At 36.8% G+C, this 13,841-nt stretch overlaps 2 protein-coding genes across 15 annotated transcripts in view; one reads left to right on the top strand and one right to left on the bottom strand.

Annotated features, from left to right (window-relative positions):
- Positions 1–1,639: 1,639 nt before the first annotated feature.
- Positions 1,640–3,352, bottom strand: QIL1 (MICOS complex subunit MIC13 homolog QIL1). The gene is made up of 3 exons (XM_022084864.2): positions 3,198–3,352; positions 2,464–2,608; positions 1,640–1,980 (listed from the first exon to the last, which is right to left on the bottom strand). Exons 1-3 carry the CDS (start codon positions 3,215–3,217, stop codon positions 1,771–1,773), a joined length of 375 nt encoding a protein of 124 aa, XP_021940556.1. The 5' UTR covers positions 3,218–3,352; the 3' UTR covers positions 1,640–1,770.
- Positions 3,353–3,952: 600 nt separating this feature from the next.
- sw (cytoplasmic dynein 1 intermediate chain short wing) overlaps positions 3,953–13,841 on the top strand; it is a 30,644-nt gene continuing 20,755 nt past the window's right edge. For 4 of the 14 annotated variants that reach the window (XM_022084798.2, XM_022084819.2, XM_022084787.2 and 1 more), the window contains exons 1-5: positions 3,954–4,120; positions 4,366–4,478; positions 4,566–4,765; positions 5,254–5,372; positions 11,354–11,386. In XM_022084798.2, coding sequence (XP_021940490.2) covers positions 4,081–4,120; positions 4,366–4,478; positions 4,566–4,765; positions 5,254–5,372; positions 11,354–11,386 — 505 coding nt within the window. In that variant the 5' untranslated portion in view covers positions 3,954–4,080. Of the gene's footprint in view, positions 4,121–4,365; positions 4,479–4,565; positions 4,766–5,253; positions 5,373–11,323; positions 11,387–13,841 lie in introns of all 14 variants that reach the window. The other 10 variants (XM_022084758.2, XM_022084777.2, XM_087344820.1 and 7 more) reach the window with 4 other exon arrangements.

Below are 13,841 nucleotides of genomic sequence, written 5' to 3'. Positions count from 1 at the left end.
AGGATGGAAGGATCCTGTTCATATGGACCTGTCGTCGGACAGAACACTAAATAATAATAATAATAATAATATTTGAACCACCAGAAATTCACAGAACTTCAGTGCAGATTTGTATTAATGTGTCTTGAGACCTGAGGCAGTGTGGCATCTATACCTTAAGAGCGGTTGCAGTTCATCCAACCACTGCCATACAGCAGCTGTTGTGTGCTGTACACTGACATATGCAGACAGGTTTCAAAGCTAAGAACAATTTTCTTCATATTTTGCAGTGTGTGCAGCTGGAAATTTGTTATTCTAAATTCTTTCAAAATATTTTGCCTTGTAGTCATATCATAGATGAAATCTACAAGGTACAAGTTGAATTTAAAAGTATACTCCTGGAATTTTCTGTTGCAGTCTTACTGCATGTTCTCAGCTCGGGTGTGGGAGTTCAGAGTGTGGACCTATAAGCTAAATCTTTTATAATGGCTGTGCATCCTGTATGTGTATTTGTAGGCTGTATGAACAATGGAGAAACTAGTTCTGGAGTAACATAAAAGTAAGTTTATTTAATTGTCATGCTCTTATTCAGCAACCAGTCATCCTATACAGTATGACTTACGTGTTTGAGGGAGGAACATTGATTGAAGGTCTTTGAGAACAATGTTTTGAAGAGGATATTTGGATCTGAAGGGGAGGGAGCTGGATCATGGAGAAAATTGCATGACAAACTTCCCAGTTTGTACTACTCGCCAGATATTGTTAGGGTGATTAAATTGGGGAGAGGACGGGTGCTTACAGGGTATTGGTTGGGAGGCCTGGAGGGAAGAGATGGCTGGGAAGACCTAGGCAAAGGCGGGAGGATAACATTGAGATGAACCTTACAGAGATAGCAATCGATGGAGAAAACTGGATGCAACTAGCTCAGGGTAGAGTCAAGTGGTGGGCTTTTGTTTTCCATAAAGAAAGTGGGCTATTCTTTGACAAGCTGAGTATACAATTAGTTTTTCAAATAATTTCCTGTACCATAGAGTGAGTGAATAAATAGTAATGATAATATTATTTTTGTGAAAATACAATAGGACTCTCCCACTAGTTATAAAACTGTAATGCTCTTTCCCATTTAAGGCATGTTTACAACTAAAAAGGTGCAAGAATCCACCCATTAGCCTCTCCCTAACTATTGGCCCATCTGCCTGTCTCCATGAAACAACTTGAGAACCACTAAGGAAAATTTCATTATATTTGATATTTGGGAATATTTGCCAGTTGAACTTGTGTATGGACATGAAACCTGGTCTCTCTTAAGGGAAGAACAGGGTTCTTAAGAAAATATTTGAACCTAAGGGGGGATGATGTGATAGAATGGAAAAAAAAAACTGTATAATGAGAAGCTCCATAGTTTAAGATGCCATTAGGATGATCAAATCAAGGAGGATGAGATGGGATGGATATGTAGCAAGCATGCCAATGTATTCTGTTCTATGAGTAGATGAGAAAGGCACACACAATTCTGGATGGAAAGTGGGTTCAATAAATGTTAATTTCATAGCTCAGAATATTATCTAAAACACATTATTTGTGGGTTCTTATTTTGATTAGTATATCTACCTTTCTCATTTGTCCAATTTCTATAGCACCAAGATTCATGTACACAAAGTCACATTCATAATTCATTTTATTAAAATAATGTCAGTCATATATGGTTATTTCTATTAACATTATGTAAGAATAGCTTATCTATTATAAGTTAGAGCTTCACTGCTGCTACTACTAGTACATTTACTTTAATTATTTTGGAATTTCCTGGCCCTTTAGTGCATTAGGTGTTTTCAGCTGACTCTGTTCCATTTGCTTTGCAACATATTCATAGCCTTGTTTGCTCCACTCGGTTGTCTTATTAGGAAGGTTTCTCAGGAATATAAATGATGCTATTACACCTTTATTCCAGTAATTCTTTGCCATGAAAGAGATTTCATCTACCTTTGGTAGTTCTGGTACCTGAAAACCAAGAAGTTTGTTTTATATAGTAAGTGACTCTGAACTCCTTCAGGTACCATTTTGAATTTTCTGTACTTACTTGATAGGACATAAAGAGAAACAACACGGCCAAAGCTAACGTCAGTATAAAATAATGGGACTGCAGGCACAGTGTATGCTTGAGAAGAAAGACAGGGGGCAGTAGATTGGAGGAAAGTCCATGACCTAATCAAAACATTAACTTTTCTCATTACCACTGATGTTATTAAGTGAATGTATTTATTACATCTGACTAAAAATGTTTCCTTGGGAAGAAATTACACGAATTATGACCCACTCAACATGGTTCTGCAGAACAAGGCATATATGACCTTATTACAGATGAAAGAAGACTGCACTCTGTTTTTTTAGGAACACACAAACTTAAACAGGCAAATACCAGCATCATGGGCATAACAGTATAATGAATAACTACATTCTCTTTCTTTTATAGGTAAACATTACCTCAACAGGCACTTCCTTTACATATGGTGCTAAATTTGTATAAATTGTTGAATAAAGTTCTGCTGTATGTGTACTATCCCTCCATACACCCTCATCTATAGTATAATAAACCACACCACCAACCACACCAACTTTAACTCCAAACCTGGAAAGAAAATACTTGCATTACTTTTTACAGTATTGTAAATGGAACTGCCTTTTCTATCACAGGACAACAAAAAATATGCAGTATGAAATCTCTGTCAAACTGCTCTGCATAACACAAAGCTGTATATTTAGCAAAAGGGCTCAGTTTAGTGCATTGCCTGATGTAGGTTTAGCAGAACACACACACTAAACTGGCCTAACACAATTAACATAAACAGGTACATGACACCGTCTTGTAATACAGTATGTAACAAGTGATTCTAACATTACAATGCCTTATACTTTTCTAATTAACTCTTCAAGTAGGTCGACGCTGTATGCAAAATAGCAACATTCGCATATCATATGTAGACGGAACACTCTGCTGTCTACTGAACAATATCACTGGCAAGCCATATCACGCGAAAATGTCAAAAAACGTTTTTAACATTCAGTGTCAAACATATTTGTGTACAAAATGGGCATACATAAAAGTTGTTATTTCAGTCTCTCGTGCAGTACTTTTAATTACATGTTAATAAACTCGTGACTTCCATCTGTACCAAACATTTACATGTAAAGGAAAAGGAAAATAATTCATTACATACTTCAACAACCGAAAAGCCATCACACATTTAATTGCCCTTGAGAATGGTGGCCATCTGGTAGTATTTTCTGTGATGCAGGCCGACCAACCAAAAAACTGACAAAGGGCGAAGTCCTGAGAAAGCCAGAGGCGTCTTTTGCTAGTTAGCTAACCATTCACCCCCATCTAGTGCCGAAGTTATGAACTTCTTAGCACCCGGTTGTAATAAGTTAAATAATACCAGTAATAATATCAGACAGGTATAATTCCTTTAAGTCAAACCTCGACTATGTAATAGAAAAGGATGTCCTTATTCAGATGTGATCTTTTAGGAAACTGCATAACACTCAGAGGTTTGGGCGAAGTTCTCTGTCAGAAATTCGTGCAGAATGATTAAACAGCAACAAAAATCATGTTTAATTAGAATGTTAGTATTTGGGAATGCATTTCCAACATTCAACTCAAATTTAGAAGAAAGTTAATGTCTCTGCAGTTTAGTCGTGCTGTACGAGATTAAGTTAGTACATTAAATCCAGCTGGGGGTTTCTCGAGGACCCTGAAGTATCAAATTCTGAGGTTTATTTTGGAAGTTCAATATACACTGTTAGAGCACAAATCTCCAGTCTTGTTTACATTATTTCTCATTTCGGGCAAGAATATCAACGACTACCATTTTGTCTATTGTATATGGTACACATTTCATACGTAATTAAGTGCCATCTGGAATTTGAAATCTCTTTGTCAAACAAGAAGTAATTTGGCGAAACTTACAGTTCTCATGGAAAAGGATGTGAACATTGATTGATACTAGTCTCTAGTTGACCATGCTAATGACGTCAACAGATAGAGGCGTTGTCTGTGTAACGTCTAACGTTTGGATTGTTTTTCTTTGTTATTAGTAATATATGCTGCTGTGTTCTTTATACTTTCAAAGGTGTGTCAGCCGTAAGTATGAACGATGTATATCTAAGACAAGTAGACAGTTGTTGTAATGAGAATTAATGTGTTTTAAGTCATCGAATTTCGTGTGGTGTTCGCTATTCGGTGTGACTTGCAATTGCATATGCATATCTACAATTTATACATTTTCTATTCCAGTTTTTTACGTTAATTTTGAAGTAGATTTACCCGTTTCATGTCGACGTACTATGTAACACAGATTAGACCTAATATGTTGCATGTGTTAACAGACAGAGTTAGAAGCATGGCGGATCGCAAGGCAGAACTTGAAAGGAAGAAGGCAAAATTGCAAGCCCTTCGTGAAGAGAAGGAGAGACGTCGAATAGAAAAAGCGCAGAGAGATGTAAGTAGAACTGAAAATTTACTTTATGTCCCAAAGGAGAGTTATATAACATGCCGGGTACGAAATTTAGATATGTACATTGTCTAGGCGGAGGAGGTTGCAATCAGAGCTATCAGCACCGAAAAGGATCAGCAGTTAGAATTGGACCAGATGTTGAGCTCTCTTGGTGTTGCACCTGTTTCGGACGTTCTTTCGAGCCTTTCCAGTGGTCCAAGTCAGACACCAGAAGAGAGTGCAAATGGTACTCCTGAACCCAGCTTACAGTTGCATACATCTCCTGCTACAAGGTAAGCAATCTTTAGTTAGAGAAGCACAATGTATGCTGGAATTCTGATGATTATTACTAATAAAATAACCGTTGTGGTTAACTGAGTCGTACCATGTCAATTGAATAACTGAAGTATAGTTTTCAACCTTGCCTTTTCAGATTTCAATAAAGTTTGGCGTGTATATTGCCACATATCAGAAATGAATGTATGAAAAATATCTGATGTATAGCTGAAATATTTTATAAGTTATTGCTGTTCTGAAATTTGAATTACAGATGATCACAAATTTTGTTGTAACTTTGGTTCTTTGAAACATGTAGAGCTGACCGTAGGCTCATTCAAAGTTTGTGGAACAAGCTTTAAAATGATCCATTGTACCACTGCATTATCCCCCCTGAAAAAATTCAAGGACATTAAATATACTCTTTAACTTTTCTTTAGCTTCAGACAAGTAGAATACAATGTTGCACCAGACAAAACAAGGACAGAAAATTGTATGGTTACAGCAAGCGGCGAAGCAGTCAGCTGAGCGTCGTGAGCGTACAGAGCACCAACATTCCTCCACGTGAGATGGTAACATATGCCAAGCAGACGCAGACTGCTTCGTCAGGCCACGAGAGGGACGGTGAGTACGAGCCGGCTTTGTCGTGTACATAGCTCAGATATTTGTTTTATGTGGTGAGGTTTTAGGTTCCCATGGCAGCAAGTATGAAGATGATTGTTTCTGGGATATTGCACTGTGTGGTCTGTTGGCAGTTTGTGGTTTATGGAGGCAGCAGGCACCTCTGAAACGTCTGCTAGACTAAATGGTGCAACATTCCACAAGGCGGTCATTGTTATTTGACTTACATGCTTGCTAGTAGTGAAATTGTAGTGATAGTGATGTGCCTACCTTCGTCCCTGTACAAAGCAGAGTCCCTTTTGATAAACTGATGATTACTAAGCTGGTTGATAATTCCTTGCATTTTATGGACCCCAAAGGTTCTGTGCTTATAAGAGCTTTCTACTGGTTCCTGTCCTGGGTCAAATTAATCCACTCCATGTCCTCACAGTTTCTTTAAGATTAATTTTAATATTATTCTCCCATCTGCTTCTGGTTTTCTGAGCTGCCTCTTACTTTCAGGATTGTAAACCAGAATTTTACACATATTTCTTACCTTCCCCATACATCCTGTCCTCTTGATGTAATTACCGTAGTAATATCTGGAGAAGAGTACAAGTCATGCAGTTTCTTATAATGTGGTTTTCTCCAGCCTCTTATGACTGTCACATCGTGCCTTTTCGGCTTGGATATTCTCATTTCCCTCAGTCTGTTTTATTCCCTAATGTTAGGCAATGTTTCACACCCATACAGAACAGAACAGTAGGTAAAATTAGTGTTTTGTATATTTTAATTCTTACGTTTTTATTTGGCAGGTAGAATGAAAAATACTCTCAATTGCATAATAGGAAGCATTCCCTGAATTTATTCTGTTCTTAATTCTTTGTGAATGCAATGTTCATTTTTTGCTGTCATTCTTGAAATTTGAATGTTTGCCACATTTTCAAAAGATTTGTTGGCTACATTTGTATTATCATTTTGTCTTGCATTCTGGCAATGAGACATTTTTGTGATACAGACTTTCCTGTAAGTTGTATTTAAACATGTTTTAATCAGCAAATCAATGATTCATTCATTAACAGTTTACCAACATAAGTTAAGTGATTATAGTCTCAGTACACGCAACACGATGCATTCTTTAAACCCTAAAAAAAATATTAATTCTTGGAGAATGTTGTGTAATATTTCTCTCATAACTAAATCGTGGTCCTTCTTGAAGTCAATAAATAGCTGATGTACTGTTCCATTTTAATTCCAGTTTTGCTCCAATATTTGATGAATACAGAATATTTGATCGGTAGTTTGCTACAAGAAAATTCACGCTGATGGTCCTGAATAATTTTGTCTACTTGTGGAGTTACCATTGATAGAAGAATGTAGGGTATATATTTGACAGTGATATTTATCAATAATAACTAGTCGTAAAGGACTTCTGGGACGTTGCATCATCTGGCAATTTTTTCTTCTCAAATTTTCAGTAGCAGTTTCAGCCTCAAAAGAACTAGGCTGATGGTATTTAATTCTGCCCATCATCCTTAACCCCATGTACTGTACTCTCAGTAGCAAGTCTTCAGCCTATTGAAAATACTATGGGAATCTGCGAACAGATCAACATTCTCACCTTTTACCAAATATGTTTTATGTTAACGTTTCTGAAATTTCCTTGTGCCTCTGCATAGGTTTGTAATATTTTTGTTCTTACTGTTTGTTTCAAGCTCATTAATTTATTTTTTAAGATATTCCCTTTTTTTTTGTTCTTGTAATGTGTACTAATTGAATGTCTCTCACTGCTTAGATTAATCACCGTTCTGCAACCATTGCAATGCATCCTGCTTCATTATATTTAATCATATTGACAGTTCCTTGCCTTGTCTTGGCATTTGTTGGTTTATCTTCTTTGATTTCTCTCCATATCAAAGTTTCACATTGCTCATTCACCTTCTGATGAATAGTAGTGTTTTAAGGGATGAATCTTGAGGCTTAGAATACTGTAAAGGCCGCCATTCACGATTGCTCCAGATGGATGACATCCGAATGGATGACGTCCAAACGGATGTCGTCCAAAGAGGTACTACATTCACGGTCGCGTCACGCCAGTCGCAGTTTGTTGTCCCTCTGTGAAGTGCGTGGTGTTTGTGATGGACGAAGAATTGGTACTAGCTACGGCAGTATGCCTGTATATTAAAAGGAGGAAACCAAAACGAAAGTGGTCAAAGCAATGGCTCTTAAACAGAACCAATTTAAGTCCTTATGCTCCTTTCTGAAGCAACTTCTAAGGGAATTTTCTTTGTTGGCGGTAGGATCTTTGGTTTTAAATAAAACCACCAATTCTTCCATTGCTAAGCTTCTTTTAGCTTTATCATGATAGTTTTCATTACTTATCTGCCACAAACATGGCAACTCTCTATATTTCTCAATCACCTCAATAACAAACTCACGACCCGACATTATACAAGTTTGGACTTCACTGGACGAAGGCTCGTGGCAGACTGGCATGAGAATGGACCACGTTTCCGCCACTCACGAACCGATTTGGAGTGGCTCGATCGCCGATTCCCCCATTCACGATACGATGGAGTGATGGAGCGATCGGATGGATTATGGCTCGACAGAATATCCAAACGAGCCCACCACGCCACGCCAATGGACTTCAGTTTCCGCATTCACGGTACAATTTTGGAGCGACACCGCGCCATTTGGACGAATGGAGCGATCGTGAATGGCGGCCTTTAGACAAGACCGGAGTACATTATTTCTGATCCAGAATTGTGTAGTATTGTGGCACAACATACCGCTCACATTCATCACTCTACTGCTTTTGGATAATGTTTACATGTGAACTGTACAGCATTATTTTATTCAATGTGATGATTTAATAGTTGGAACTTCTGCGTTATATTCTTGAGGTCTTGGGTTAAAAAACAGCCTGGAGACCATTTGTCCTCTTGAGATATTTTGTGCTTTTCATTAATCATTCCTCGCTTTGGGCATGAAGTCACATTCTTCGACAAATAGCTGGCAATTCTTAGAATCAGTTTGCATCTTAACAGGCTGAATTCAGCATTTGTATGACTGGTTTTCTTTCAGTCAGTTATGCATATTATTCGACCACAACATGTAACATAAACTCTTGGTGGAGGGAGACTATTGACTTGGCACATAAATTCTGCCGGTGGATTGTGCAGCAGAAAAAAAAATCATTTGCATCCAAATTCATAGAATTTACTTTGGCTTTCATTTTTGTGACTGCCCATCTTGCTTCCAACAGTAGAAAATGGTTGAAGTTTATCAAAACTAATATTATATTTTGACATTGTTTTATTTCTTGAAATATATCCTCTCCAGTGACACTCTACTTGATGGTTGAATACCAAGCACTGCTTTTATTATGTTGAACTCGACTACATGCACTAATGCAGCACAAGTTGGGCTCTGCGTGTCATATATTTTCCTGAGGAAAAGTTCTTAAATTTTGAAAAGTCAGCAGCAAGTTTGTCAGTGAGAAAGACTACTAAATGCTTGTTAGAAATATTTGGACCCAACATATCTACAGCTGTGACCGGATGTTCTTTTACGGACGGATCGTCTGAGTACGACTTCAGGTGTTTCTCAGCTTTCTGAATGAGAACAAAATTTTTTAACGAAATGTTTCCATCTTTTCATATAAAAAGGAAACCTTTATGCTGACAAGTTAGTACCTTTTTCAGGTTTTCTGTTTTATTATTTTTCAATTGGCCTTGAAAATTTTCAAATTGAGAATGTTTGGTTGAGTAGGGACTTTACATATTGTAGTCTTCCGTGAGTGTTACTAATTTCTTATAAATTAGACACAGGATTTTCTTTTACATGTTCAAGAAAGGTCATTAGTCCACTTTTCTTGAAATATTCTACCTTCAATATCAACCTTTTTGGCATGTCCTTACAATTTGTATCATTGGATCTTCACTTTCTGTATATTCTGTATAGTTTCTGCTGTGGAGGCTTCTTTTATCTGCATCAGTCCTCTTCCGCCATCATTTCTTGGAACATATAAGCAATCAGCATCTTCCCTTAGGTGATGCTGTCCATGGATAGATGACGTGTTTTGACAAATGAAAGTTTTCAAAATTCAGTTATAATCTCTCCCATATACTGTAGAGAATTTATTTTGTTTTACAAATATAACATTGTAAATTGAATAAAAATTTACTTGGATATTATCCATCGTCTAGTAATGAAACGTAAAAAACGTAAAACGACGTTTCGGAGATGAGTAGGAACCTGAAGACGGAGATAGAGCCTCATCTCCGAAACGTCGTTTTACGTTTTTTACGTTTCATTACTAGACGATGGATAATATCCAAGTAAATTTTTATTCAATTGACTCTTCACCATCGTCAAGAAGTTTTAGATTTGATATAACATTGTAAAGTTTAACTTCTTCCCAAATTTCTAAATAAAATCAATTGTCTACAGTGTATGGGAGAAATGTTGTATTACACACTTAAAAACACAATTTTTTACTGTAATTTTTTTCCACGAAAACAAGGATTTATATTTTCTTTCATACTTTGTACCCCCAGTGCCTTTCTTTTCATTTTGATATTCTGAATTCAGAATTACGTCCTTGTAACTATTATTTGCTCCTTGGTGTCATGACTGTCACAGTGTTTCATATTTTATCTTTGTACGTCAGTGGTGAATAGTTGTCATCTTTGGTGGATGGAGTTAGTAGTAAATATATAATGTGAAATCATTTTTCAGCAAAACTTGTTACTTATTTTTCTGAGTTTGCAAAACAAGGATAGGTAACAGTCAGAACATACTGCATTAGTAACATTAATACAATCATCTTGTCCTATTAGCCATGTCAGTTGGTTAAAAGTCACTGACATTTCAGAGACCATCATGTCATCAGGACTGTGGTCACAGCCCTGATGACATGTCTGATAGCCCGAGAAGATTCTATTAATGTTAGTTGCTGTGAAAACTTTACATCATACACATTTATTGAAGTCATATGTATGTCATAATGTGTATTTGTAAGCGATATACAGGCTTGGCAAAAATGTTTAGACTCAGAGTTTTGTGTTTGTTCTTAATTATGGTAATCAATTTGGGGAAACAATTTTTTGTTGATGTTCTGGGTTGATGTCGTAGGCAGATGCAAATGCTTAGAGAAACATCGGCATCTGCCCATGATTTTATAGAAACCCAGAAGAATGTCATTATCCCGTTTGTGAGATTTGAGATTTTCGCGGTGGTGACGATCATGATGACGTTCTTCTGTGTTCTGGTGCCTTGTGGACTGGTCGGTAGATGCCGGCACTTCTGTCTCCATTTTCAGGGCTGAATTGACAATGCTGGGAATCAGAGGGGTTGTATAGGGTGGCAGAAAGGGAAGTATGAAGGAATGGGGCACTCAGAACAGAATGAGTTAGAGATTGAGCTGGGCCCATGTGGGGACTCCAAGCAGACGTCACTGCAGTAGGAGTAGATGGAGGGTAGGAGTGAAGAAGTTAACCCTTGAATCGGGCATGATAGTCTCTCTTTTGTGATCTGAAAAACGAAGACAATCTCACCAAGTAATCAACCCTATCCTGTGGTGGCCTTGATGAGGATTGACATATTCTCTCATACTGTTCCCCCTCTACTCATCCCTACTGCTCCAGTGCTTGGAGTCTCCTCATTGGCTTGACTTAATCTGTATCTGCTTCCATCCTGATTGGTCCATTTCTTCAGACTTCCTTTCCTGTCTCCCTATACATATAATTCCTCTTGATTCAGAGCATTTTCACTTCAGCCCTGAAGATGGCAACATGAAATTCATGCACCAAGTTGATGTAAGTGGGGACATGTCACTTGACTTGTTAAAAACCGCCGTGAGACTATTACCGCCATGTCTGGTGAAGTCGCAACCGCCCTTTATGCCATTTGTCAGGGTTCATTCTATTTCCCTGGTTTTGTGTCATTGTGCTTCCTCTCCCTATAACAAGGATCATCTTCATCTTCTTCCCCTCTCAAAGGCTACTTTGAAGATTGGTGGAGGCCACGCAAAGGTCTGTACCGCAATTAACACGTAGCATTTAACTTTGTTTGTGTCTGCTTTGTGTTCGTTTGACAAACACTGATCTGTCTCTTTCACGTTCTTTCTTTTTACTTCTTTTTCTAGTTCTTAAATAAAAATTTCAGTCACGTATGCATTATAAATGGTGCAGTGTAAGGTAACTACCGTAAAATAAACGTGTAGAATGAATGATCGGACATTCTTGATGTATGGCAGAGTCCTTGAGAACCATTAGTTCTGAATCCATGGATTTGAAAATCTAATTTGCTCTCCCGTTAAGGTTCTACTTGTATTTTATTTACCTTGTTTAACTTCATGTGTATAGTTGAAGTGATAACATTTTTTTTGTGTGTGTGTGGAAGGAATGGGATTTTGATAGATTACGGTGGCTTAGAATAAGTCACTTAGTAAGTACAACTGTTGTACCAAATGACAGTTACTGCCTTTATGATGTGTTGTTTGTTCAGTATTGTATTTAACATTAGTATGATGTTGCAACATATCTGTTCGAATAATGTTAGAAGGGCTTCTTCACATCTTAAATTGCTTAGATTTCCTTTTCTACCTTGTTGGATTATTATCACGTGTGCTACAGGATGAATTTTTTCATAGGGTTCAGTGTATAACGGTTCGACTATTACTCATTCGTGTTGTCGATGTATCATGCCATTTGGGAAGTAGTTTATGGCTGTCTGATCTATGGGCTAAAGGTTTGTTATTATTTCCTTTAAATTGGCGGCATGTTTTCTACAGTAGAAAAACCTGTTTAAATTCAACCAGAGGTCCAAAATATTTTATTTTCTCTGATGCACTATAAAGTAATCTTTAGTTGTTTGAAATGAAAATTTGCATAATAAGAGAAATTGTTTTCATATCTTGTTTTTGTGATGTGACAAGTTTTTAGACTCTGTGCAATTTTCAAAATAGGAAAATAATTTTTTTTTCAGTATTGTCTACAGACAAGAGGAACACTTTTGCATTTACTATTTTTCTACATCACACAATTTTATAAGTTTTTGGACACTCCAGTGTCTAATTTTCAAAATAGACAAACATTAATTTTCCAGCATTTGTATCTGAGATTAATTTTCTCTATATTTACCTCTTTCTGTGGTGATGCATCATTGGAAAATTTTTAGACATCTTTGTTCTTAATTTTCAAATTAAAAATAATTTGTTTCAGTGTGGTTGTCTCTTCAAGAGGGGCTTTTTGTTTTTATTTTCTTCTGTACCATGCCATTTGGGAGAAACATACCATTGTGTAATTTTTGGACACCATGTGTCTAGTTTTTGCAAGGAAATGTATGGTTTTCCAGTGGTTATTTTTTGAAGGGAAACATTTTTGGTATTTGTCATTTTTTCTATGAAGCAACATTGTGTAGGTTTCTTTGGACACTCCTGCACCAAATTTTCGAAACATACAAAAAGTCAGTGAGTTTCCTGGAGTTGTCTTTCCAAAATAATTTTTTTGTATGTATTTGTAATTTTTCAACAACACCATTTGGGAGAAACTTGTCATTACCTAAGTTTTTGGACACTTTATTTTTTTAAATAGAAAGTGTCGATGATTATCCTGGGATTGTCTTTTCAAGAGGATTGTGTTTTCTGTGTACCATATTTTTGTGCCACATGCCATGATTGCATAAGGTTTGGTTACACTTGTGCCTAATTTCCAAAATAGAAGAATGCCAATTTCCACAGGCTTGTTTCTTCAGAAGGAACTTTCTTGTATTTACAGTTTTTTCAGTGATGTGCCATTTGGGAGAAATATGCCATTGCATTTTTTTGTTGTTGACATCTGTGTGTCTAATTCTCAAAATTGTGTAAGGTTAATAATTTTTCTGAGATTGTCTGCCCAAGATGAACATTTATATCTCTACTCTCATTGTATGTGAGAACATTGGGATGGACAGATGGATGGTTGGCTATTATACTTGGGTCATATAAAATATGCGCACATGCACGCATGCACACACACACGCACACAAATAATTTTGTATGAATACCATGCAGACAGTGGAATCTGGTCAGGTTTATTTCAGTATTTGGGTTATTATATTGATAATTGAGACTATATATTACTGTTACATAATGACTTTGTAAAGGTGTAGTTTTTATGTTTGCAGTCATTAGAGTCTGGTTTGGTTGCAAGTTTAATGATTTTTAATGAGAAAATGTGGTAGTTATGTTTGTGCCGTAATCTACGTATAAGAGGACTGATATTTTAAGCTTTTGTAGTTACTGAATGTATTAGTTATGTCAGTATGGAGCGAATTTTTAGTGATTGATGTGGTGTGTGATGCGCTTGTTCATTGTATGTGTACATTTGCATCGAGCAGTTGCATCATGTATGACGGCAGTCCCGGATGGTGGAGGCAGTCTCAGAAACATTGGAATTTCATTTAATAGTATCGTAGCTTGCCTGCAAGACTATCAGTTTCTAACAT

This window comes from Zootermopsis nevadensis, unplaced genomic scaffold (assembly GCF_977971745.1).
Source record: "Zootermopsis nevadensis isolate Lab colony 2312 unplaced genomic scaffold, Znev_1.0 Znev_ptg000001l, whole genome shotgun sequence".
Lineage (NCBI taxonomy): Eukaryota > Metazoa > Arthropoda > Insecta > Blattodea > Termopsidae > Zootermopsis > Zootermopsis nevadensis.
The sequence above is the reverse complement of the archived record's forward strand: the minus strand, read 5'-3'. Positions and strand labels throughout refer to the sequence as shown.